At 37.0% G+C, this 27,621-nt stretch overlaps 1 protein-coding gene across 7 annotated transcripts in view; it reads left to right on the forward strand.

The window, feature by feature from the left end:
* The window catches only part of SLC38A9 (solute carrier family 38 member 9), an 84,768-nt gene that overhangs the window by 18,088 nt on the left and 39,059 nt on the right, over positions 1 to 27,621 (forward strand). For 4 of the 7 annotated variants that reach the window (XR_009262447.1, XM_058732378.1, XM_058732415.1 and 1 more), the window contains 6 exons: positions 17,604 to 17,736; positions 22,122 to 22,243; positions 22,381 to 22,444; positions 22,675 to 22,768; positions 24,521 to 24,691; positions 27,217 to 27,276. Coding sequence is in view for 6 of the 7 variants with exons in the window: in XM_058732378.1 (XP_058588361.1) it covers positions 17,604 to 17,736; positions 22,122 to 22,243; positions 22,381 to 22,444; positions 22,675 to 22,768; positions 24,521 to 24,691; positions 27,217 to 27,276 (644 nt within the window). In the remaining variant the exon portion in view is untranslated. The other 3 variants (XM_058732410.1, XM_058732401.1, XM_058732398.1) reach the window with 2 other exon arrangements.

Genomic DNA, 27,621 nt, shown 5'->3' on the forward strand with positions numbered 1-27,621 from the left:
TGGTAGCTCGGAGCATGGAGCTTGTTTCAGATTCTGTGTCTCCTTTTCTCTGTGCCCCTCCCCTGCTCAAGCTCTCTCTCTCTCTCTCTCTCTCTCTCTCTCTTTCTCTCTCTCTCTCTCTCTCTCTCTCTCTCAAAAATTAAAATATAAAAACATTTTAAAAATTAAAAAAATAAAACAAAATAAGCAACATTCCTGATGTCTTACAATACATGTTGCTATGGCCCCTGGATTTTTAGAATGTGAACTAGTTTGCACACATGTAAGCTAGCCTCTTTCTGTTTCATCTGTCAATAATACTGAATAGCAATAATTGCGGTTTTAGGGGAGAGAAGGACTGACAAAGCAAAGTGAGGAGTTTATTTGTAAGGGTAGATCCTGGCCCAATAAATAGTGATTGGAAGTGGTTACTGAGCCTTAGTAGTTTCATAGTTTGGGATTATGGAGATGTACAACAAAAGGTAGAAAAGTAGTTTTCCCAGGAAGATTGGTTTCCAGACCTGCATAAATTACATTTTGAGGAACGTGCCGTCTGTGTTAAGTAGATGAGACGAGGGATTTAGCAGAAGCATAGAGCAGATGGCCACCATGCTGGTTGTAGCACTACTTTCTATACTCTCCCTCTCTTCCTTCTTTTTCCTCCTACTCTCTTCCCTCTGCTTTCCCTCTTCAGTCCACTTCTCTCACCCTTCGCCCTACGTTCCACTATTTTTTTTCCCCACTGGAACACTTTTTTGCTAAATGCTTAAAGAGAATGCTTTTTAAGCTAGAAATGCTTTAAATGGGATCTTATTTCGGGGCGCCTGGGTGGCTCAGTCGGTTAAGCGCCCGACTTCGGCTCAGGTCACGATCTCGCGGTCCGTGAGTTCGAGCCCCGCGTCGGGCTCTGTGCTGACGGTCAGAGCCTGGAGCCTGTTTCAGATTCTGTGTCTCCCTCTCTCTGACCCTCCCCCGTTCATGCTCTGTCTCTCTCTGTCTCAAAAATAAATAAACGTTAAAAAAAATTTTTTTTTAAAAATAAATAAATGGGATCTTATTTCTAGTCCCATTGGAATCCTTTTATTCTCTGAAATATTTGTTCTTATATATTTTTTCCTCCTTCCTCTTTTTCCAAATGTCTTTGTTTGCTCAACTTCTCTGTTGTATCCCTATCTGCTTACATGATTTGCTTCCACTTCTTTTCCTAGATCTTTCTGTTTTCCCTAGATCTATCTGTTATATCTGATCTTGCTGTTTGTCACCTTGGAGTTAGTTCTGCTTTATTTTCTTCCCTTCCTCCCTCATTAACGTTATTTGGAGAAGCCTGAAGAAAGAAGTATCCCAGTTGGTTTGACTGGTGCTCATTAGGGTCAAGTCCAAGTAGGTCTTATTGGGAGGAAAGGGTGTGAAGAATTGGATTGGCATCTTTCTCTGTCTACTCAGTATTTTTAACATATCCAAGTATATGGTCAAAAGGCATTTAGTGCAATAGTATAATTACTGCAAAAGTGATGAAACCAATTGCAGGTATACAACTAGAGAATTGTTAACAGACTTAACAAACAGACTTAAAACCAGATTCCCCACATTCCTAATCTTTCTTTGTTGAAGTTACTCACCATGTTCCCTTTGGGTCTGCTTTTTCTAGGTAGAAGAAAGGATGGAATGTGGTGGTGTTACTGTTTTACTTCAACCTAGAGAAAAATTGAAGAACTATATATTAGTATTTATATACAAGTGCTTCTAACTTGAAATTTTTAAAAATTCTTTTAGCTTCAATTCAGTGCTGATACTAAAAACAAACAAAAACCCTCACATTGCTGTTACTGCTCATTTTGTGGCCCTAAAAGAATTGTTTTTAGGACAGTAGAATTAAAACAATTTACAGATTCTCTTAAACCAAAATGTGAAAGCTTGAATTGCATTGAATTCAAGAATTTTGAAATTCATTCTTAGCAGAACCATATTTAATTAAGATACACAGGCCTGAGAACTAATATTCAGGTGAAGTTCTGTGTCCGTATGGTATTGATGAAGTTCTTACAGCTAAATAAAGCTTAGAATGCTAAAATAAGGAACCCATAACTTTCAACCAGGGGTTAATTAACATTTACGTTTTTCATCATACCACCCTTATCAGTTAAAAAATAAAATAATCTAGGGGCGCCTGGGTGGCGCAGTCGGTTAAACGTCCGACTTCAGCCAGGTCACGATCTCGCGGTCCGTGAGTTCGAGCCCCGCGTCGGGCTCTGGGCTGATGGCTCAGAGCCTGGAGCCTGTTTCCGATTCTGTGTCTCCCTCTCTCTCTGCCCCTCCCCCGTTCATGCTCTGTCTCTCTCTGTCCCAAAAATAAATAAAAAACGTTGAAAAAAAAAAAAATTAAAAAAAATAAAATAAAATAATCTAAAAATAATGGGACTGAATATGTGTATGTGTGTACATATGTGTGGGTATTCATTTGCAAAGTATGTACTTATACTTCTGAACGTTATTATGTACATTATAAAACAAAATAGAAATTATAAGATATAATCTTGATAATTAAATTTTATTTATGAACAGTATATTAAAACTTATGTGTATTATCAATAAGTGAATGTGCTCTATTACTTTAAAATATTTTAGGGGCGCCTGGGTGGCGCAGTCGGTTAAGCATCCGACTTCAGCCAGGTCACGATCTCGCGGTCCGTGAGTTCGAGCCTCGCGTCAGGCTCTGGGCTGACGGCTCGGAGCCTGGAGCCTGTTTCCGATTCTGTGTCTCCCTCTCTCTCTCTGCCCCTCCCCCGTTCATGCTCTGTCTCTCTCTGTCCCAAAAATAAATAAAAAACGTTGAAAAAAAAATTAAAAAAAAAATATTTTATAGTATTTTGCTACACAGTAATTCAAACTGATTTGAAGTTTATTTGTGTCTCATCCAGCAATTATGTGGAAGTTTTTGTTGAAATTTACTTGGTAGATTTCATCCTCTCTGATGTCACTCAGTTCTTACATTGAGTGATTGCAGTGCTGTTTTGTATATTCTAGTATCCCATGCTATTTTTAAAGTCCAAAATACTAGTGTTTTTTTAATACTGTTAATTTGAAAACAACCAGTACTTTTGTTCCCCTTTTTTGGTTCTCTCTCCAAATTATCCCCCACTCTCTCCTCCTTCATTTCTTACATCATTCTAGCTCTACTTTCTGCTCAGTTCTAGCATTTACTCCCCAACATATACGCACCTGGAGAAGGTGGGGGAAAGACAGTTGCATCTTCAGAGGTGGCTAATCTCTCTGCTGGGGAAGGGGAGAACTTAATAGACAGAACTATCCCTACCAAGTTAACTGTGGGAGAAATCAAAACTGCTACAACTCCGTAGCTTCTGGCCAGAGTGGAGGAGCTGCCCACCTAGTCTGAACACTCCATTTAAGGGACACTAAATATTTGAGGAAGGTCTTGAAGTTCTTCTGGACCAGTTTTTTCAGAAGTGTCAGTTTGGAAAGTAACCAGGGTAGAAGGAAGCAAAGGGGAAAGAAACATTAGATATAGTCTTATCTAATAATTTACTTTAGAATTATAACTTTTTTAAATGTTTATTAAAAAGTTTATCAACTTTTATAGCTTTTTATAAAGCTTATAAGAAAGATTTCATATAAAAAAACCTGACTCGGTCGTTCACTCGGTTAAGTGTCTGACTTCGGTTCAGGTCATGATCTCACGGTTTGTGAGTTCGAGCCCTGCATCAGGCTCTCTGCTGTCAGCAAAGAGCTTGCTTTGGATCCTCTGTCCCCCTCTCTTTCTGCCACTCCTCCACTTGTTCTCTCTCTCTCTTTCAAAATAAATAAATAAACTTAAAAAAAAAGTTTTATAAACTTATGTTTTATTTGAAGATTTATATTTGCAAATTTCCATATTTGAAATATTTTGAATGTTTAACTTCACTGATTTTTAAACATTTTGTACTCTATAAACACTTTTTAGTGAAAATACTGATTGATACTTGTATTACATGAAATACAAATACTAACTAGTGTCATTTGCTCCATTAAAATTATTATTTTGACTTTTTTATGTTTAATAACAGACTTAAAGACCATTTACATACTTTGGAAGTTTTTAAATATTAAAAAATTTTCATCCATGTATGCAAAATTACAGGTATGAATTTTTATTGGTGACAGACATCATTTTCAGCAATAGAATCATGTAACAAATGGAAAAATTTCTAAACATCCATTATCAGAATATTCTGTGTTCAATGTGAATTTTTAAAAAGCAAAACTACTTTCTCAGTCATTGTCAAAATATCATCTGTGCCTTGAAGGGAGATTGATTAAGTATGTGAGGGCTTTTTGGTTTTTAAAATTTTTTTAATGTTTATCTATTTTGGAGAGAGAGACAGAGTGTGAGTAGGGGAAGGGCAAAGAAAGAGGAAGACACAGAATTTGAAGCAGGCTCCAAGCTCTCAGCTGTTAGCACTGAGCCGGATGTGGGGCTCCAGCTCACAAACCACGAGGTCATGACCTGAACCAAAGTCAGATGCTTAACTGATCGAGCCACCCAAGCATCACAAGGCCTTTTTGGTTTTTAATATATGCTCTGTACCTATGTAGCATGCTGTTGATAGCAACTTACCATCACAATAGGAATTAACAAATTTGGCACAGTTGACTTTTTTTTTAATTATGAAATTTATTGTCAAATTGGTTTCCATACAACACCCAGTGCTCATCCCAACAGGTGCCCTCAATACCCATCACCCACCCACCCCTCCCTCCCACCCCCCATAAACCCTCAGTTTGTTCTTAGTTTTTAGGAGTCTATTATGTTTTGGCTCCCTCCCTCTCTAACCATTTTTTTTCTTCCCCTCCCCCATGGTCTTCTGTTAAGTTTCTCAGGATCCACATAGGAGTGAAAACATATGGAATCTGTCCTTCTCTGTATGACTTATTTCACTTAGCATAACACTGTCCAGTTCCATCCATGTTGCTACCAAGGGCCATATTTCATTCTTTCTCATTGCCATGTAGTATTCCATTGTGTGTATAAACCATAATTTCTTCATCCATTCATCAGTTGATGGACATTTAGGCTCTTTCCATAATTTAGCTATTGTTTTTTTTTATTATATGAAATTTATTGTCAAATTAGCTTCCATACAACACCCAGTGCTCATCCCAAAAGATGCCCTCTTTAATGCCCATCACCTACCCTCCCATCCCTCCCACCCCCCATCAACCCTCAGTTTGTTCTCAGTTTTTAAGAGTCTCTTATGCTTTGGCTCTCTCTCCCACTCTAACCTCTTTTTTTTCTTTTTTTTCCTTCCCCTCCCCCATGGGTTTCTGTTAAGTTTCTCAGGATCCACATAAGAGTGAAAACATATGGTATCTGTCTTTCTCTGTATGGCTTATTTCACTTAGCATCACACTCTCCAGTTCCATCCACGTTGCTACAAAGGGCCATATTTCATTCTTTCTCGTTGCCACGTAGTACTCCATTGTGTATCTAAACCACAATTTCTTTATCCATTCATCAGTTGATGGACATTTAGTGTCCCTATGCATCAGTACTCCTGTATCCCTTGGGTAAATTCCTAGCAGTGCTACTGCTGGGTCATAGGGTAGGTCTATTTTTAATTTTTTGAGGAACCTCCACACTGTTTTCCAGAGAGGCTGCACCAGTTTGCATTCCCACCAACAGTGCAAGAGGGTTCCTGTTTCTCCACATCCTCTCCAGCATGTATAGTCTCCTGATTTGTTCATTTTGGCCACTCTGACTGGCGTGAGGTGATATCTGAGTGTGGTTTTGATTTGTATTTCCCTGATGAGGAGCGACATTGAGCATCTTTTCATGTGCCTGTTGGCCATCTGGATGTCTTCTTGAGAGAAGTGTCTATTCATGTTTTCTGCCCATTTCTTCACTGGATTATTTGTTTTTCGGGTGTGGAGTTTGGTGAACTCTTTATAGATTTTGGATACCAGCCCTTTGTCTGATATGTCATTTGCAAATATCTTTTCCCATTCCATTGGTTGCCTTTTAGTTTTGTTGATTGTTTCCTTTGCAGAAGCTCTTTATCTTCATGAGGTCCCAATAGTTCATTTTGCTTTTAATTCCCTTGCCTTTGGGGATGTGTCAAGTAAGAAATTGCTACGGCTGAGGTCAGAGAGGTCTTCTCCTGCTTTATCCTCTAGGGTTTTGATGGTTTCTTGCCTCACATTCAGGACCTTTATCCATTTTGAGTTTATTTTCGTGAATGGTATAAGAAAGTGGTATAGTTTCAACCTGCATGTTGCTGTCCAGTTCTCCCAGCACCATTTGTTAAAGAGACTGTCTTTTTTCCATTGGATATTCTTTCCTGCTTTGTCAAAGATTAGTTGGTCATACTTTTGTGGGTCTAGTTCTGGGGTTTCTATTCTGTCATTGGTCTATGTGTCTGTTTTGTGCCAATACCATGCTGTCTTGATGATTACAGCTTTGTAGTAGAGGCTAAAGTCTGGGATTGTGATGCCTCCTGCTTTGGTCTTCTTGTTCAACATTACTTTGGCTATTCGGGGTCTTTTGTGGTTCCATACGAATTTTAGGATTGCTTGTTCTAGCTTCGAGAACTAGAAGCTATTTTGATTGGGATTGCATTGAATGTATAGATAGTTTTGGGTAGTATTGACATTTTAACAATATTTATTCTTCCAATCCATGAGCATGGAATGTTTTTCCATTTCTTTATATGTTCTTCAATTTCCTTCATAAGCTTTCTATAGTTTTCAGCATACAGATCTTTTACATCTTTGGTTAGGTTTATTCCTAGGTATTTAATGATTCTTGATGCAATCGTGAATGAGATCAGTTTCTTTATTCTGTTGCTTCATTATTAGTGTATAAGAATACAACTGATTTCTGTACATTAATTTTGTATCCTGCAACTTTGCTGAATTCAGGTATCAGTTCTAGCAGACTTTTGGTGGAGTCTGTTGGGTATTCCATGTATAATATCATGTCATCTGCAAAAAGTGAAAGCTTGACTTCATCTTTGCCAATTTTGATACCTTTGATTTCCATTCGTTGTCTGATTGCTGATGCTAGAACCTCCAACACTATGTTAAACAACAGCGGTGAGAGTGTACATCCCTTTTGTGTTCCTGATCTCAGGGAGAAAGCTCTGTTTTTCCCCATTGAGGATGATATTAGCTGTGGGCTTCTTATAAATGGCTTTTATGATGTTTAAGTATGTTCCTTCTATCCCAACTTTCTCGAGGGTTTTTATTAAGAAAGGATGCTGAAGTTTGTCAAACGCTTTTTGTGCATCGATGGACAGGATCATATGGTTCTTTTTTTTTGTCAACATTTTTTATTTATTTTTGGGACAGAGAGAGACAGAGCATGAACGGGGGAGGGGCAGAGAGAGAGGGAGACACAGAATCGGAAACAGGCTCCAGGCTCCGAGCCATCAGCCCAGAGCCTGACGCAGGGCTCGAACTCACGGACCGCGAGATCGTGACCTGGCTGAAGTCGGACGCTTAACCGACTGCGCCACCCAGGTGCCCCCAGGATCATATGGTTCTTATCTTTTCTTTTATTAATGTGATGTATCACGTTGATTGATTTGCGAATGTTGAACTAGCCCTGTAGCCCAGGAATGAATCCCACTTGATCATGGTGAATAATTCTTTTTATATGCTGTTGAATTCAATTTGCTAGTATCTTATTGAGAATTTTTGCATCCATATTCATCAGGGATGTTGGCCTGTAGTTCTCTTTTTTTACTGGGTCTTTGTCTGGTTTAGGAATCAAACTAATTCTGGCTTCATAGAATGAGTCTGGAAGTTTTCCTTCCCTTTCTATTTTTTGGAATAGCTTGAGAAGGATAGGTATTATCTCTGCTTTAAATGTCTGGTAGAATTCCCCTGGGAAGCCATCTGGGACTTGACTCTTACTTGTTGGGAGATTTTTGATAACTGATTCAATTTCTTCGCTGGTTATGGGTCTGTTCAAGCTTTCTATTTCTTCCTGTTTGGGTTTTGGAAGTGTGTGGGTGTTTAGGAATTTGTCCATTTCTTCTAGGTTGTCCAGTTTGTTGGCGTATAATTTTTCATAGTATTCCCTGATTATTTCTGAGGGATTGGTTGTAATAATTCCATTTTCATTCATGATTTTATGTATTTGGGTCATCTCCCTTTTCTTTTTGAGAAGCCTGGCTAGAGGTTTATCAATTTTGTTTATTTTTTCAAAAAACCAACTCTTGGTTTCATTGATCTGCTCTACAGTTTTTTTAGATTCTATATTGTTTATTTCTGCTCTGATCTTTATTATTTCTCTTCTTCTGCTGGATTTGGGGTGTCTTTGCTGTTTTGCTTCTATTTCCTTTAGGTGTGCTGTTAGATTTTGTATTTGGGATTTTTCTTGTTTCTTGAGATAGGTCTGGATTGCAATGTATTTTCCTCTCAGGACTGCCTTTGCTGCATCCCAAAACGTTTGGATTGTTGTATTTTCATTTTCATTTGTTTCCATATATTTTTTAATTTCTTCTCTAATTACCTGGTTGACCCATTCATTCTTTAGTAGGGTGTTTTTTAACCTCCATGCTTTTGGAGGTTTTCCAGACTTTTTCCTGTGGTTGATTTCAAGCTTCATCACATTGTGGTCTGAAAGTATGCATGGTATAATCTCAATTCTTGTATACTTATGAAGGGCTGTTTTGTGACCCAGTATGTGATCTATCTTGGAGAATGTTCCATGTGCACTCGAGACGAAAGTATATCTGTTGCTTTGGGATGCAGAGTTCTAAATATATCTGTCAAGACCATCTGATCCAGTGTATCATTCAGGGCCCTTGTTTCTTTATTGATCCTGTGTCTAGATGATCTATCCAATGTTGTAAGTGGAGTATTAAAGTCCCCTGCAATTACCACATTCTTATCAATAAGGTTGCTTATGTTTGTGATTAATTGTTTTATATATTTGGGGGCTCCCGTATTCGGCACATAGACATTTATAATTGTTAGCTCATCCTGATGGATTGACCCTGTAATTATTATATAATGCCCTTCTTCATCTCTTGTTACAGCCTTTAATTTGAAGTCTAGTTTGTCTGATATAAGTATGGCTAGTCCAGCATTCTTTTGACTTTCAGTAGCATGATAGATAGTTCTCCATCCCCTCACTTTCAATCTGAAGGTGTCCTCAGGTCTAAAATGAGTCTCTTGTAGACAGCAAATAGATAGGTCTTGTTTTTTTTTTTCCATTCTGATATCCTATGTCTTTTGGTTGGTGCATTTAGTCCATTTACATTCAGTGTTATTATTGAAAGATATGGGTTTAGAGTCATTGTGATGTCTGTAGGTTTCATGCTTGCAGTGATGTCTCTGGTACTTTGTCTCACAGGATCCCCTCTAGGATCTCTTGTAGGGCTGGTTTAGTGGTGATGAATTCCTTCAGTTTTTGTTTGTTTGGGAAGACCTTTATCTCTCCTTCTATTCTAAATGACCGACTTGTTGGATAAAAGATTCTCGGCTGCATATTTTTTTCTGTTCATCACATTGAAGATTTCCTGCCATTCCTTTCTGGCCTGCCAAATTTCAGTAGACATATCCGTCATGAGTCTTATCAATCTCCCTTTAAATGTTAGAGCATGTTTATCCCTAGCTGTTTTCAGAATTTTCTCTTTATCCTTGTATTTTGCCGGTTTCACTATGATATGTCGTGCAAAAGATCAATTCAGGTTGCATCTGAAGGGCGTTCTCTGTGCCTCTTGGATTTCAATGCCTTTTTCCTTCCCCAGATCAGGGAAGTTCTCAGCTATGATTTCTTCAAGTACACCTTAAGCACCTTTCCCTCTCTCTTCCTCCCTTGGAATCCCAATTATGCATACATTATTTCGCTTAATTATGTCACTGGGACTTAGTTCTCTAAGTCTCCCCTCATACTCCTGGATTTTTTTATCTCTCTTTCTCTCAGCTTCTTCTTTTTCCATAATTTTATCTTCTAATTCACCTGTTTTCTCCTCTGCCTCTTCAATCCGAGCTGTGGTCACCTCCATTTTATTTTGCAGCTCATTTATAGCATTTTTTAGCTCCTCCTGACTGTTTCTTAGTCCCTTGATCTCTGTAGCAATAGATTCTCTGCTGTCATTTTCTGTTATATTGCTTAAATCGTTTTTGATCAATTCGTTAGCTGTTGCTACTTCCTGGAGTTTCTTTTGAGGAGAATTCCTCCGTTTCATCATTTTGGATAGTCCCTGGAGTGGCGTGGAACTGCAGGGCTCTTCCTCTGTGCTGTCTGGAGTAACTTGTATTGGTGGGCGGGGCCATAGTCAGTCCTGATGTCTGCCCCCAGCCCACTGCTGGGGCCACACTCAGACTGGTGTGTACCTTATCTTCCCCTCTCCCAGGGGCAGGACTCACTGTGGAGTGGTGTGGCCTCTGTTCGGGCTACTTGCACACTACCAGTCTTGTGGTGCTGCTTCGATGGGATCTGGCGTATTAGCGGGGGTGGATCTACAAGGCGCACAGGGGCTGGAGGGGTAGGCTCAGCTCACTTTGCCTTTGGTGGTCCGCTTAGGGAGGGACCCTGTGGCACCAGGAGGGAGGCAGACCCATTGGAGGGATGGATCCGCAGAAACACAGCGTTGGATGTTTGCATGGTGCAAGCAAGTTCCGTGACAGGAACTGGCTTCCTTTGGGATTTTGGCTGGGGGATGGGAGAGGGAGATGGCGCTTCCCAGTGCCTTTGTTCCCCACCAAGCTGAGCCCCGTACTCCCGGGCTCAACAACTCTCCCTCCCACTCTCCGAGCAGAGCTGTTGACTTATAACGTTCCAGATGTTAAGTCCCACTGGTTGTCAGAACACACTCCGTCCAGTCCCTCCGCTTTTGCAAGCCAGACTTGGGGGCTCTGCCTTGCCGGGTGTGCTGGCTGCCCCTCCACTGCCCTGGCTCCCTCCCCCTAGTCTGTGTAGTGCGCATCGCCTCTCCGCCCTTCCTACCCCCTTCCGTGAGCCTCTCGGTCTACACTTGGCTCCAGAGAGTCTGTTCTGCTAGTCTTCTGGTGGTTATCGGGGTAAATTAGGCAGATGTGGGTGGAATCTAAGTGATCAGCAGGACGCGGTGAGCCCAGCATCGTCCTTTGCCGCCATCTTCCTGCCCTCTTCCACAGTTGACTTTTTATAGCAAAAAGTAGATAACTTGTATTTAAGTTTGACACTCTTTAAGGTATTTTGCCAAAAGATAACCAATAAATTTCTTTTTGTGTGTGTGTGTTTAATTATTTATTTTTGAGAGGGAAACAGAGAATCCTAAGTAGGCTCCGTGCTAGCAGCACAGGACCTGATGCGGGGCTCAAACTCACGAACCGTGAGATCATGACCTGAGTCCAAATCAAGACTCAGATGCTTAACCAACTGAACCACCTAGGCACTCCTATAACCAGTAAATTTCTGTATGATACAGAAGATGTTATGGTCCCTTTTGATCTCATTACTAAATTTTGAAAAAATGTGTTAAAGGCCTGTTTTTAAAGTCTTTAATCACATATGTGTACAGAAGACTGTGTAGCTCTTAAGTACAATTTTAAAGATAATTATAAAGCCAATACCTGTACAACCAACACCAAGGTCTAGATATAACAGCACCTCATATGTTCCTCATATGTCTTTCACCAAACACTCTTCCTTCCTCTGTAGGTAAACACTCTCTCCCATTTGTGTGACCATTTCCCTACTTTTCATTATTTATTGTCTCTGTATCCCTAAAATACTGAAATCAGTTTTACATTTTTGTAGACTTCATGTAAATGAGATCATACTGTATGTATTATTTTGGAATTTTTGTTTATAATTTTCACCCAAGTTGTGTGTAACAATAGTTCTTTCCAGTGCTTTCTGGCATTTCATTCTATGAGTATCTGCAGTTTATGTATACATTCTACTGTTGTTGGACATTTGAGTTGTCTCCAGTGTGGAGATCTTACAAATAGCATTCCTATAAACATTAGTCTATGTGTATTTAGCATACATGTGCAAGAACTTCTCTAGGATAAATTCCTGGGAGTGCACTTGGTTGGTAGTGGTGTATGTGTATATTCAACTTAACTGGATAATGCCAAACTCTTTTCTACAGGAATTCTATCAGTTTACATTTCCACTATATTGTATAACAGTTTCCATTATCTCCTACTAGTGCTTGGTATTGTCAGATTTTAAAATTATAGCAATTTATAATTTTAAAATTATAGCAATGGAATCTCATGTTTTCTTACAAGAGAATGAAGCCATTCATGGTGATTGTGTTTGTTATGCTTTTTTTATACTTTGTAGACTATTTACACTTACCTCTTTAGCTACCACTCCATTTCTTTTGTTCCTTTTTACAGAAGACTCTTTGCAAGGATTATTTATACTCATCGTATCCAGTTTTTCTCTTGATCCCAATTCAGACAGGCTTTTGCCCTTACTACTCCACTGAGACTACTCATATCAAAGTCACTGGTGGTCATTTCATTGATCAGTTCCCATCTCATTTGTCTTTGCAGTAGCACTTGACACAATCATTCTGCCTGAAAAATTTTTAATTGGTTTGAGGATAACTCAAATTAACCAGATTAACACCCTAAGTTGATTTTTGTACAGGTTCCTTCTCATTTTGTACAGTATTTGATACTTTGATTACTCCCTCCATCATTTCTCCCCCCAAGTTTTATTTTAAATACTTTAAATGTACAGAAAAGTTGAAAGAATTATCCCCATAATTTTTCATTCACTTTTTTTCTGATTATAAAGGTAATACAAGTTTCAGTGGTTGTAGTATGGTTATATAAGATGTCATTGTAGAACCTGAGTGGAGTGTTAATGGGAATACTTTCTGTACTATATTTCTAACTTCTATATGACTCTAATTTATTTCAAAATAATGGGGCATTTGGCTGGCTCAGTTGGTAAGTGTGCGACTCTTGATGTTGGAATCATGAGTTTGAGCCCCACGTTGGGGATAGTTTACTTGAAAAAATTATTTCAAAATAAACTTTTTTGTAAAGTGTTACACCATACTTTACTCATCGTATTCTAATGAGCTTTTAATTTTTTTTTAATGTTTGTGTATTTTTTGAGGCAGAGAGATAGAGAGACAGAGTGTGAGTGGAGGAGGGGCAGAGAGAGAGAGGAAGACACAGAATCCGAAGCAGGCTCTAGGGTCTGAGCTGTCAGCACAGAGCCCAATGTGGGGCTCGAACCCACAAGCTGTGAGATCATGAGAGCCACCCAGGTGCCCTCTAATGAGCTTTTACAATATGCCATGTACTATTCTGTGCCCTGAGAATATAAGAGTGACCAAATTGACTAAAGTCCCTCCTCTTGTAGATCTTAATTTACTGGAGGCAATAAAATATATTTACCAATAATAAATAAATATATATTGTGTTGGGGAGTATAAATGCTAAGGAGATCTTGTAAAGCAGAGAAGATCTATGAAATGACAAGGGTAAAGAACTGGGTTGAAATTTTAGCTATGCTGTCAAGGGTAGCTAAATACCTTATTCCACAAGTGAGGAAAGACCTGAAAGAAGAAGCCATGCAGGTATTTAGGGAAAGGCCTTCAGAGGCTTTGTTTTTACCTGAAATTACTAACAAAGATCCTGGAGCAGGTGTTTGTTTATAGTGTTTCAGGAACTGTGAAGAGGCTGGTGTGATTAGTATGGTAAGCATTGAAGTCTAAGAGATGCAATGGGTCGGAGAGTTTGGCTAAGTCAGTTGAGTGTCTGACTCTTAATTTTGGCTCAGTTCATGATCCCAGAGTAATGGGATCAAGCCCTGCTTGATTCTGCTTAAGATTTTCTCTCTCTCTCTCTCTCTCTGTCTCTCTGTCTCTCTCTCTCTGTCTCTCTCTCTCTGTCTCTCTCTGTCTCTCTCTCTCTGTCTCTCTCACTCTCTGACTCTCTGCTCCACTCATGCTTCCTCTCTCTCTCAAAAAAAAAAAAAAAAATTCAGACTGGAGATAGTTTGAGTGCCATCAGCCTATGCATGATATTTAAATTTATGTGACTAGATGAGACCACCAAGACCATGACTTTAGATAGAGAAGAAAAAATGCCACTGGATTAAACTCTGGGTTACTCTGATATTTGAGGGTTGGAATTAGAGAAGGAATCAGCAGAAGAGTCTGAGACTGGGGGTTCTTCCCTTTTGGATCATATCCTTCATTGGCATGTGAGGTCTTCTGTGTCCTGGCCCATGTTTGCCTTATATATTACCACTTTTCCCACTACTTACAGTTTTCAAAAACACATCATGCTCTCTCTCCTTGTTCCTTCTACGTGTTCTTACATATTTTTTGGAAACACTATTTCTTTCCTACTTTTTCCCATATCTGTCTACCTCTGTATCTTTTAGGATTCACCTCAGGTGTTACTTCCTTAGTGGTCTGCCAGACATGGGTTAGCTTCTCCTTCTGTTTGATCACACAGTACACTGCACGTACCCAACACCACACAAGTCTGTCCACTCTTTCTTGCTCCCACTGTTTTTCATAAGCACTCACTCTCTTTTTCTATTTTTCCCCCTGGACTGGGATTGCTTACTTACCTGTCTCCTCCAGCAGATTATGATCCTTCAGTTTCTATGTCTTAGTTATTATTAAATGTTTAGAACTATGCTTAACTATGCTTGGTTGGCACTTAAATAATATTTAATAAATTTTGAAAACCAGTACAAAATAATTAACCATAGTAGAGAAGATCCTTAGGCTCAGCCTTTGGTAATATTGAGTGAAACTGGAATGTAGAGCAGGATTTTTGTGGAAAAGGATGTTGTATAAGCACCAGGGAAAGCGAGAAACATCAGCAAGTTGGAGGTTACCAATATTTTTGTTGTAGCAGCAAGAAATTTCTAGGTACAGTGGCTTGATTAACTTCTTTTCTGTCTTCATTGAAAATCTGCCTGTCAGACATAGCATTTTACCAAGGAGGAAGAAACAAGTACTGTGGATTCATTATTTTGAATGTTTATTTGCTTGAGATTTTTAAATACTTGATTCCCTTTTCATTTTTTAACAAACTACCCCAATTTGGCAGGTGTTGGAAGGCTTCAGCTTTCATGGAGATGTGAATAAAGGAACAAACAGCTTTAAGTCATAGGTCTTCACATTGAGTATGAACCTTAAAAGTCAAGGAATTGTTATTAACTTTCAGAGGAGTATAACTGGTCAGTAGAAGGGTGGAGACAGATTTAAAAGCCAAAAGTTTTTAAGGAATGTAAGGAGTGGAACCTAGAAAAGGTGTTAGGTAGAAATAACATTTCTCTGTTTATAAGTTTGTTAAATGAATATATGGGATTTTGAGTCACATTTCTAAATATTTTAAAAATTTTGCTGAATGTTTAAGGTACTTTTTTTCTGTAGCATAACCATAAATATTTATAAGGTAAAACAAATATAACTTCTACATGAAATATCATAATTTATTTTCGCTGTGATACAGTTGAGCTACACTTCAAATGGGAAGTAATACTGATAGGGAGCAATCATGTGAAACCGTGTTCAAAAGAAAAAACCCAAATTTCATAAGTATTTAATTCTTAATACTGTTCTCTGTATAATACTAATTTTAAAAATGTTTTCAGATCCAACTAAAGTTCAATTTAGAAATGTAATGTATATTTTTTGCTCTCAGATGAAGCTTTAACATATGTTTCTAATAATTTAGTTAAGATATGCTGAGTTGGATATTTTTAAAGAGAATTCTGTTTTGAAAAGATTCCAAAATATTTGTTTGAACAGGCACTCAGCATCTCGATGAAAACTGTCAGAAAAGAAAAACTTTCAGAGTCATTCTGCTCTCAGAGTACCCAAGCCAACTAAACTGGTACAGTTAACACTTTTGTTAGATGCCAGAAGCCAAAAAATGTAGCACTTCCTGGACTGCTTTTCAGCAAGGCCTTCAAGCCAATTTAGTGGTTGATATTAATACCGTTGAATTTTCAGAGTAAGAAGCTACAAGTAGAATATTTATACTTTTCTATCACTACCATTCTTGTTAGTCTCTTTTAGTAATCCTTGATTAGTTGCATTCTCTCCTTTATGTTGACTTTAAGCTATAGTTCTTTCTTGAACTTTGCGGGATATCATTCTTACAAAACAAGAAATGAATGCTCTGTAGATTGTGACCCCAGGTATGATTAAACTGTTTCCTGGACATAAATATTTTACATTGCTTTTTAGTACTACTGATGCAGTAGATATGCAAATTATATAAAATACCATAGTGCTTTGGGAGGATTGGTAGTTACCTCAGACTACCAAGTAGGGATAGTTTATTCAGCCTTTGACTGTTTCATTTTCTTTATATCCCCTTCATATTTATTGACATCGCTTAGTTCACTTAGTAATGTTATATGCTTAGTGTAGATATAATGTCACGTTGATCTCCATATCCATATTATTTGCTCTAGTAAGTGCTCTTCTTTAAGATATTTGGTGTATTGAATTGGAGAGTACCTGTCCTACTTAGGTGCTGTGGTGGAGAGTAAATAGCAAAAGGAAGATTCAGAGATTCTGTATACTAACTAGAGAGACAAGATTAAATTTAACGTCTATACTACGATTTCTCTTATAGCTAGTGGTTGGAAAAAATAGCAGAAACTAAAATTTCAGTCACTTGGTTTTTCAGGTGATTCCACAGGACCAGATTAACTGTCTCCACAAATGACTAGCATAAATTTTAAGCTTCTTTCAGAACTATAAATATAGAAGAGTTATATGGAACCAGAGAAATCTAGTTTTTTTTTCCTTCATTACTTGGATCTGTATGTAATCTGAAATAGAATATTACATGCAGTTTGGGGCACAGTATCATTTGTGACTTTGAGGGATCTGAGAGTCAGTGGAGGAAAGCAGTCCTTTTCATGCTACTCTGCCTGGTCTTTCTGTTTTGGAGTCCATTACTGGAAGCTTAGAAAGCAAATGAAAGGAGTTTTGTTAGGAACTGGCAGGGTTAATGACTGAAAATGATGATTGAAAACCAGAATCTACAGTTAATTGGGACACAGTTATGGGAAGGGAGTATACACATAAATAATAACATAATAGGATTTGTTACCGAAATCCAAGAGAAGTAGAATGAGGCAAAATATCTCTGGTGTCTTGATGTTCCATTTGACAGTACTTTGGATAAGTTTCACAAGGGAGATGGTTGAGATCACTTATCTGTATTTTGTTTGTCATAGGAAGTAACATTGGCCCGCAAAGAAGGAATAGAGACTGTTGAGTAGAAGAACATTTATGTCAGTAATTTCTCTGATTTAGTGCCAAAAGCCTTTTGAGAGAATATTCAAAGTTGTCTGGATCTAAATTTCATTGTTGAAAACTGACAGCTGCTATATTTATTTTTAATAATTGATTGAAGCTCTTTCTGTTATGTCTCCTTTATTGCTAAATTCCTAAAGAGTAGAAAAGAGTGTTTATGATAGTATTAGGAGACAAAAGCTTTATTCTGTGGATTGGATAATGCTTCTTTTGTAAAGTTTTCTTTTCCCACCAAAAGTGAGAAGTGAATGTCTTGCGGTGGTGCATCTCATTTCTAATGGAGGACAAGAAGTTATTTTCTTCAATGGCTGACTTCCAGAATTTCTGGCTGAATGTTCTTTGTCAAGTGTATATTCCCTTCTCTAGGCCTTTCTATATAGAGCCCACAAACATCGTCAATGTGAATGATGTCATTCAGAGGGTTAGCGACCATGCTTCTGCCATGAACAAGAGGATTCATTACTACAGCCGGCTCACCGCTCCTGCAGACAAGGCACTGGTAAGGGGAAAAACATGGCTAATTGTCTAAGGTTACATTGAAATGAACAGTGAACAGCATAAGCCAGGGGAACTCCCAGTGATTGAATTTTTTGCTGGCCATATTCCAAGGATGGCATCATGGAAAGTCAAGATAGTAATTAACACATGTCTTACATCTCAGGCTAGTTCATTCTTATCTAGCGTAACTTAGAGATTTGGAACAACCTCTCTATGTTGACAATAGCCTAAGAGATTTGTTGGATTAAATTCTGCTAGTCCCCAGTCCTAAGAGCTCTTTGGAGGACAAACTACTTCTGAAATACTTGAGGTTATTGATTAAAAACATAAATAATAACAAGTCTGGTTGGTCTGTTCAGTTTTTAAGTTTGAAGCTACAAGGGAAAGATGTTTTTAGAAATTTTCTGCAGGAATGGGAAACTGAAATACATGCAAACGTATAATATTTTTACTATTTAGCACTGTCCTTTTGTAGATAAAATACATAGGTCAAAGAGCAGATTTTAAACATTTTAGGCTTTGTGGGCCACATACAGTTACATATTCTTCACTTTTATCTTATGACCATTATAAATATAAAAACCATTCTTAGCAAAGGGGCTGCAAAAAATTGGTTTGAAGGCCAGATTTGACCCATGGACTATAGTTGTTGACTCTTGATCTTCTAAAATCTATATTATTTTAGGATCAGAAACACACTGGAAATAATTTGTTTGCTTATAAGAATTATCATATATGAGATATTCGGAAACTTAAAGCTTAAAGAAAAATGGAAATTTTAGATATTTACTAAAGGGCAATGAGGGGCGCCTGGGTGGCTCAGTCAGTTGAGCGTCTGACTCTTGATTTCGGCTCAGGTCATGATCTCACAGTTTGTGGGTTCGAGCCCCATGTCGGGCTCTGTGCTGACAGCACGGGTCCTGCTTGGGATTCTCTCCCTCCATCTCTCTCTCTCTCTCTGTTCCTCGGCTTGCTTTCTCTCTCTCTTCCAATCTCAAAATAAATAAACATTTAAAAAATAAATAAATAAAAATAAAGGGCAATGATTAGGATATCACTTGAACATAGATATCTCACTAAAGCCTTCTGAGGTATTACGATCTCCTTTTGTATAGCCAAAATAAGGACATCCCACATATTCTGAGTGGTGTCATTTTTTTTCCCCAATTTTTTCACTTTTTCCTCCCCCAGGCATTTATATCAGTAGTTACAGTAAAGTCTTAGTTCTATAACAGAATTATCTCAGCCCTCTGTGGAGTAGAAGTAATCTAGTATCTCTGGGTCTAATTCAGACCTCCTAGGGGTTCTGCTTGTGGAAGCAAAGTTCAGAGATACTGACTGGGCCAGTCTAGGCCTGAATGGACATTGCTTGCCTGGAAATTAAGTCAGCATTGTACACCAAATTGAATACCTTTTGTTAACTGACAGTGAAATAACTCTAAATCAAAGTATATAAACAGTGGTCAACAGAGATCAAAAGGTAACAGTGTGATATGACCATTTTTAATGAATATATGTATACATCCATGCTCATTTTCTGAGAATTCCAAAATTATTTTTCTTAAAAGATTTTTAAGGGCAAAACAATGTGAAGCCATAAGTGTCAGGATTTTATAGAATTAAACCTTTTATTTCTGAAAATTTCCTCATTTACCTTAATATTTTTATTCTAAAATCAGGAAGAGAAGAAAATTGTTTGGCTGCCAACATCTCCTAGATCCTTGTTAATAAAAGCAGGGCCTGCACAAGCCAGCAGTATTGGCATCACTGAGAATTTACTAAAAATACAGAATCCTATTCTTTACTCCAGACTTACTGAATCATAATCTGTGCTTAACAATATCCCTGTGTCAATCACAGGAAAATTCAAGTTTGAAAAGCACTGCCCTAGATTACTATCAGAGTGTGGGATCCAATTCTCCATTTTTTCTGTAATTCCTAAGAATTGGGAACTTCTTTTTTTTTTTTTTTTTTAATGTTTATTTATTTTTGAGGGAGAGAGAGAGACCTATAACGTTGAGTAGGGGAGGGGCAAAGAGGGGAGACACAGAATCCCATGCAGGCTGCAAGCTGCAGGCTCCAGGCTCCAGGCTCTGAGCTGTTAGCATGACTTGACCTGAAGTCAGATGCTTAACTGACTGAGTCACCCAGGGACCCCAAGAATTTGCAACTTCTTAACTTCTCTAGCGTGTAATCCTGCCCCCTATAACTTTTGATTTTCACTTTTTCTGACCTTTGCTCATGGTTTTTCTCCTGACTGATGCAAGCATGGCCCTTCCCCTTTTTCTTTTTTATTCCCAGGAGGAATGAGGATAAAAGAGAAGGCAACAAACCCATTTCCATATATGCCTTTTCATTCTTAAGTAGGCTTAATACTCAGTGTAGAGCCAAATGCAGGGCTTGAACTCATGACCCTCAGATTAAGAGTTGGATGCTTAACAGACTGAGCCATCCAGGTGCCCCTCCATATATGCCTTTTTATTTCTCAGAAGTAGTTGTTTCCAAAGCCACACCAGGCATAACATTTGAGACATTCTTTTCCTACAAGATACCACGAATCATATGCATAAATAGAGAATGATTCGACACTTTCTTTTTGCACCAGTCCATATCTTGTCTTACTACTGAGGCCCAGTGTTCCATCACTTCCTTGACATCTTCCCCAACTATTCTAGTCCCCGTTAATTTTTTGTCATTCCTTTCATATAGTATCCCACACTTAATTTTTTTTTTTTTTTATCTCTGATAGCCTTATCTGATTGCTTCATGTATCTTCCAGCTGGAATTTAAGCTTCTTAAAGTTGTGGACTGTATTTTTTTTCTTGAACACTAAACTTAGCACAAAGTTGTAAATTTACTTACTAGGTGCTGAATATAAAAGATTGTTGATTTATGCCAGACAGCTCCTATGTCTTTAACTACTGTACTACTATATATAGGACTGCATATTCTCAAGAGCTATTCTCAGGGAGATGGGCATAGCTATACCAGAGTACTGTAATATCTTCCCTCCATAGGGAGGTAGAATTCAGAATATGTATGAGGGGGCAAGGTGGGAGCTATGTGTATAGGAAATATATTATCTGTTCAGTCGTCTGTGTGCTTTCAAACTCTCTTAGCTCCTTCCCTCTTGCTTACATACTCCATCTTTAAGAATTCTTGCTTTGCCTTTCCTTAGGCTGTGTTAGCTCACCTTTTTTTTCTTCTGCTTTTTAAATGCTTTAGTAAGCATTTAAAAGAATGGTCTATATTTATTTTTCCATTGTTTATCTTCTATTGACTCTCAATTCTTTTTTTTTTTTTAATTCAAGGTAGTTAACATACAGTATAGTCTTGACTTCAGAAGTAGAACCCAGTGATTGATCTCTTACATATGACAACCAATGCTCATCCCAACAAGTGCCCTTCTTAATGTCCATCACCCATTCACCCCATCCTCCCATCCACCTCCTCTCCAGCAACCCTCAGTTTGTTCTCTGTATTTAAGAGTCTTTTATGGTTTGCCTCCCTCTCTATTTTTATCTTAGTTTTCCTTCCCTTCCCCATGATTATTTATTGTGTTTCTCAAATTTCACATAGGAGTAAAATCATACAACATCTGTCTATGATTGACTTATTTCGCTTAGCATACTCTCTAGTCCCATCCACATTGTTGCAAATGGCAAGATTTCATTCTTTTTTTTATCACAGAGTAGTATTCCAGTGTGTGTGTGTGTGTGTGTGTGTGTGTGTGTGTGTGTGTGTGTGTGTATACACCGCCTCTTCTTTAATCCATTCATCAGTCACTGGACATTTGGGCCCTTTTCGTAATTTGGCTATTGTTGATAGCACTGCTATAAATGTTGGGGTGCACATGCCCCTCAAATCAGCAGTTTTGTACCCTTTGGATAAATACCTAATAGTGCAATTGCTGGGTCATAGGGTAGTTCTGTTTTTAATTTTTTGGCTTTCAATTCTTTATAATTTGAGTTCCCTACCTACCTCTTTGGTAAAACCAGTCTCACAGAGGAGTTTAGTGGCCACTTGACTCTTGAAATTCCCCTAACCTAAGGTCCAAATCTCCTCTATCTAGAATTCTTTAATCTCAGTCTTTGCTGACTCTTCTTTATTTCTCATGAAAATAAAGAGAAAAATATTTTGGCAGTTGTGTATTTTTAAGAATTCATTCTTATTTCACACGAACGGTTTATTATATTCTTGAAACTCTTTTCCTTTAGATCTACTATATTTGGAAAGGATTTTTTATGTTAATAAATCAGAAATACGTGTTTATTTGTTCATGATACTTAGAAATGTGTCTAGAGTCAGGTAATCTGATGTATAGAAAATATCCTGTTTTGCACATTTACTGGTTCTAACATTTCTCTGTGTTTCTTCTCTTACTAGATTGCTCCAGATCATGTAGTTCCAGCTCCAGAAGAGTGCTATGTATATAGTCCATTGGGTTCTGCTTATAAACTCCAAAGTTACACTGAAGGATATGGTAAAAACACCAGTTTAGTAACCATGTGAGTAAACTTAATTTTTGGAGCATTACTTAAACTATAAATAAATGAAAATTACTGGTTATTTTAATTTTTGTCTTAATTAAGATATTTGAATAGTTAAACTCCATATTTTTACTGCTGTTACTCTGTGTTTTCAGTTTTATGATTTGGAATACCATGATGGGAACATCTATACTAAGTATTCCTTGGGGCATGAAACAGGTAATATAATTTTTCAGCATGCTTTTTGCCTGAATTTTTTTCTCTTCATATTGTAAGCTTTATAATAAAGGTTTTAATAAATCTACGTAAAATTTATTAAAGAAAATAGGTAATTATACTTAATTTTACATTGTCAGGTTTTTATCATAATTGTTTAAAGTAACATAATATGGTTGCATATGAATTTATTCTAACATGATATATGTTGTTCTTTTTGTGTTTTTAAACAGGCTGGCTTTACTACTGGAATGTGTGTCATCATGCTGATGGGCATTTTAACACTTTATTGCTGCTATAGAGTAGTGAAATCACGAGCTATGATATGTAAGAGTTTGCCATGATAAAAATAGAGTAGCTATTTGGGTATTAAGTATTTCCTGTTACAGTAGATCATTAATGTGTACATTCCATGTGTGTGTTAACTATTTTGTGCCTAAAGATTTACTTGTCTTATTCATAGCATTCAGCTGAACTGATAAGTCAGTGAATTAGTGACTGCCTTTAAATTCAGAGAGGTTTGTAATTCTTTGCAGAATGCATTTACTTTGGTGCTAATTTCCTCATAAGAATAATTTTAAAGGTCATCTTTTAAAAATAAAGTCTTTTTCAGAACTAAATTGAGAATTCTATGATTCTTAACAGTTAATGGTAACTTTTGATCTATCCCTACCAAGAGATCTAAATGTTGGAATTCCTTAAAACTAGAAAATGTAACTAGAAAAATATGAAAATATGAACGTGTCCTTTGTAGTGAATTTGCAAAGTTTATTTATACGTTGCCTCTATTCATCTATAAATTCTGGATCAGAGAAATACCATTTTACATTGTTTTAAAATAGTTTAGGACTGAAATAGACATATATTGTTTCAGTGAATCTTAGCAATTCTAAGTCAAGAGACCAGATTTTGCCTTCGATTTTTTTTGGTGGGGAGGGGGTCTCTTAAGCACTGGTATATTTTCTCTTAATTTTATTTATTTATCCCAATCCCATTTATCCACAAGTCTCTTGGTGTTCTTATAGATCTGCTAAGTGCTATATATGACATAAGCATTAGCCTTTTGGCTGTTATTTCATGTCAATTTCTTTTCCATTCAACAATTTAATGGCTTTAGTGTTATATGAGTTTGTTTATATCTGCCTGTCTTTTCCATTGTAATTTCTTTCTTCATTTGATAGAAAAGGGTAACCTTTCAGTGTCTGTTTTTACATTGTCTTCTAACTTTTCTGTTATTTAATTTTTTAATTCTTAGCTCAATTGTCTGAAATTATCATGTGGTATAAAGTATGACTCAGGAAAATTTTATTCCATACTGTTATTTAAGTCTGACAAATATTACTAGATAATATCTTCTGACTCTCACTGATGATTTTGTCTAGCCTTGATTTATCATTTGTTTTTATTAATTATATGATACTATAATCTATTTCTTATATTATCTATACTGTTTCATTGATCTATATTTCTTTTTTATGTGTTCTGTAGTTTTTTAAGTTTTTTATATGTTTTATTTATTTTTGAGAGATTGAGAGGCAGAGCATGAGCAGGGGAGGGGCAGAAAGAGAGGAAGACACAGAATCCAAAGCAGGTACCAGGCTCTGAGCTGTCACCACAGAACCTGATGTGGGGCTTAAACTCATGAACTGCATGATCATGACTTGAGCTGAGGTCAGACGCTCAACCAACTGAACCACTCAGGCGCCCCTTAATTTTTTTTTTAATGTTTATTTATTTTTGAGAGGGAGAATGAGAGAGAGAGCATGCACGAGTGGGGGAAGGGCAGAGAAGAGTCAGAGGATCCAAAGCGGGCTCTGTACTGGCAGACAGAGCTCAGTATGGGGCTCAGACACACAAAGCGTGAGATCATGACCTGAGCTGAAGTTGGATGCTTAACTGACTAAGCCATCCAGGTGCCCCTGTTCTATAATGTTTTTATATGATTTAATATCTAATATTTGGTGGTGGAATATTCTTAATATTTTGTTAAATATTTTGAGTTAATTGAGGGAACACAAATTATGATTATGGGATATATGATTAACATCTAATTTTATTCTTTCTTTTATGTTTATCTAGCATCAGTGGATACCACTACCTGGGAATATCCAGATGTCTGCAGATATTATTTTGGCTCCTTTGGACAGTGGTCAAGTCTCCTTTTCTCTTTGGTGTCTCTTATTGGAGCAATGATAGTTTATTGGGTGCTTATGTCTAATTTTCTTTTTAATACTGGAAAGTTTATTTTTAGTAAGTATCTATATCTTTAACATTAGTTACTTTTAGATACAGTAACTACTGAAATGTTTTAGTTTCAGCCTTAAATTCTGGACTTGGGATAAATAAAGCAAAAAGTCATTTTGTAATTCTGAAAAATATAGTTGATTCAGTTTGTTTTAATATCACAGATATACTTTTTATCCATTTATGAACTGTATATATATTTGTGCTTTCTATGTAAAAAGGTTAAGGGATCTTTTTTGCCCCCTAGGTACAAATTTTTTCCCCCTTGGGAGCAATATTTTTTCCACTGAAAAAACATGATCTATGCTTATATCCACTCTGCACCCCAATTAATTACTATCATATATACAATTCTCTTTTTTACATAGAATTTAAATTCATAGAAACACGTAAATCGTAGCCGTATAATTTTGACAAATTTGTGGGTTACATCCATGTAACTCACACCCCCTTCATGAAACCATTCCATCTTCCTAGAAAGTAGTGATAATATTTTTTTATTATAAAAATTCAAGTTATTTGTTGCTATTATAAAAGAACATAACTAATTTTTAGATGTTTATCTTGAATCTAGCAGATGTGTTGAACTCTTACTGATGCTAATTTTGTAGATTCACTTTGGATTTTCTGTTAAGATAGTTACCTCCTCCATGAGTAATGAAAACTTCCTAGCCAGTTTACTTTCTAAGTGATTCATATGTGTATACATACATTTGTATTTATGTATGCCATACCCTTATATTTATATATGTATATACATACAAACACATACAACATATATATGTGTATATATGTGTATATACACATATATATAGACATGCTTATCTTTTTTAAAGTGTAAAGTTGTATAGATGCAGTGCTGGTAGGCATCCTTATATTGTTCCTGTGGAAATCTTTCTGATGTCTCACCATTAAATATTATGTTTGTTGTGGGATATTCGTTACACCCTTTAGCAACTTAAAGATATTCCTGCCTATTATTTTCTTAAGCAGTTTTATTCATGTGTGTTGGATTTTATCAGATGCTCAATAATCTTGAGATGATCATAAAACTCTTCTTTAAATTGTTAATATGGTGAATTAAATGAATACATTTTGTAGTATTTAAGTCATTCTTGATATTCTGTTATAAACTTAGTTTAACAGTCATGATGTATATTTTTTAATTGCTTACTGGATTCAGTTTACTTTTGAAAGGAGTGTGGCTGCTGTTTTATTTAGGACCTTTGTGTCTTTTCACAAGAGATATTACCCTGTGTGTGTGTGTGCCTGTGTGTGTGTGTGTGTGTGTGTGTGTATTTTTTTTTTTTTCTTTTCTCGCACTGTCCTTGTTGAGACTTAGGGCTGCTGTAAAAATTACTGTGAACTTTTTGGCTTAAAACAAGAGAAATTTATTCTCTCAGAGTCCTGGCAACCAGAAGTCCAAAATTGAAGTGTCACTAGGGCTCCACTCCCTTTGAAGCCTTTAGGGAAAGCTCCTTCCTTGCCTCTCCTAGCTTCTGGTGAAGAAGCCATAAAATTCATTTACGGCTTACCCTAACCAATACAACCTTATCATCACTTGATTATATCTGCAAAGACCCTGTTTCCAAATAAGATCACATTCTAAGGTTCCTATGGGCATGGATTTGGGGGGAGACTCTTCAACCTAGTATACTCAGTATCAGGGTTTTACTAGCCTTATTTAAGTCTTTGGCATCACGATGTATATAAAGATTGATAACTCCCAATCTTATCACTAATAACCCTTGAAGATAGCATAAAAACCTAGAGCACTAAACTCCTCCTTTTATCTTGAGAAGCATACAGTGGACGTGAAGATGAATAATTCACATACTTTACTTTATGACCTGAAAATCTAATCCAACATTTTTATCATCACTTTTTAATGCTTATTAAGATTATAAAAAATTAATATCAAACAGAATAAAGTAACAAGAAAACACGTTCTTTACCCATTCTCTCATTAACTATAGAATAATATGAATGCTCAGATATCTGCATATGCTTTTAACTTTGCTACTTCCTTTCGTGTAATTTAGTGGTTCTTGTGAGTAATAATTACTGTATAACCGTCAGTCTATAAAAGCATGTAGTATACTTTCTAAAAACTTTAAGTGGTTCTCCTGATAAGCTTGGCTATTATAAGTGTTGGTTTTCCCCTTCTTTATATAAGGTGTAACTATACTTACATATAAATTAGTGTGAGTAAAAGAAAACAGTTGTACAGTTTGATTCCAGGGCTTTAACTAAATTCTGATTTGTGGCTAGATTTTTTTTTTTTTTTAATCCTCAATCATGTGAAAATTTTCCATAGTGAGAACTCTGAAGTCAATGGCATCATTTCTGTAAGTACAGAAAGCTGACAAAGGCGAAGCTGTGTTAATAATGAAGCAGTCTTGGTTCCTTGTACTAGGTATATTACCCCATGCTAGATCTTAAAAGATTTTTATAGATCAAAGATTTTAGAGGGTGATTGGTTTAACATCTTTTATTTGGTATTAAAATGTATTTTTTTCTCTAATTTTTAGATTTTATTCATCACATTAATGACACAGATGCTGTACTGAGTACCAATGATAGCAACCCGGGTAAGTAGCTTAGAATTTGAAGCTTAGCTTGTTTTTGTTTTGTTTTGTTTTGTTTTTAATGTTTGTTTATTTTTGATTGAGAGAGTGAGAGAGAAAAAGAGGGAAAGTACACGCATGAGTGAGGGAGGGGCAGAGAAAAAAGGGGACAGATGATCTGAAGTGGCTCCGAGCTGACAGCAGAGAGCCTGATGTGGTGCTCAAACTCATGAACCGCTGCCAGATCATGGCCTGAGCTTAACCAGCTGAGCCACCCATGTGCCCCTGTTTTGTTGTTTTAAGTTTATTTATTTATTTTGAGAGTGAGAGGGAGTAGGGGAAGGGGAGAGAGAATCCCAAACAGGTTCC

Source organism: Neofelis nebulosa, chromosome 1, assembly GCF_028018385.1.
Source record: "Neofelis nebulosa isolate mNeoNeb1 chromosome 1, mNeoNeb1.pri, whole genome shotgun sequence".
Taxonomy (NCBI): Eukaryota; Metazoa; Chordata; class Mammalia; order Carnivora; family Felidae; genus Neofelis; species Neofelis nebulosa.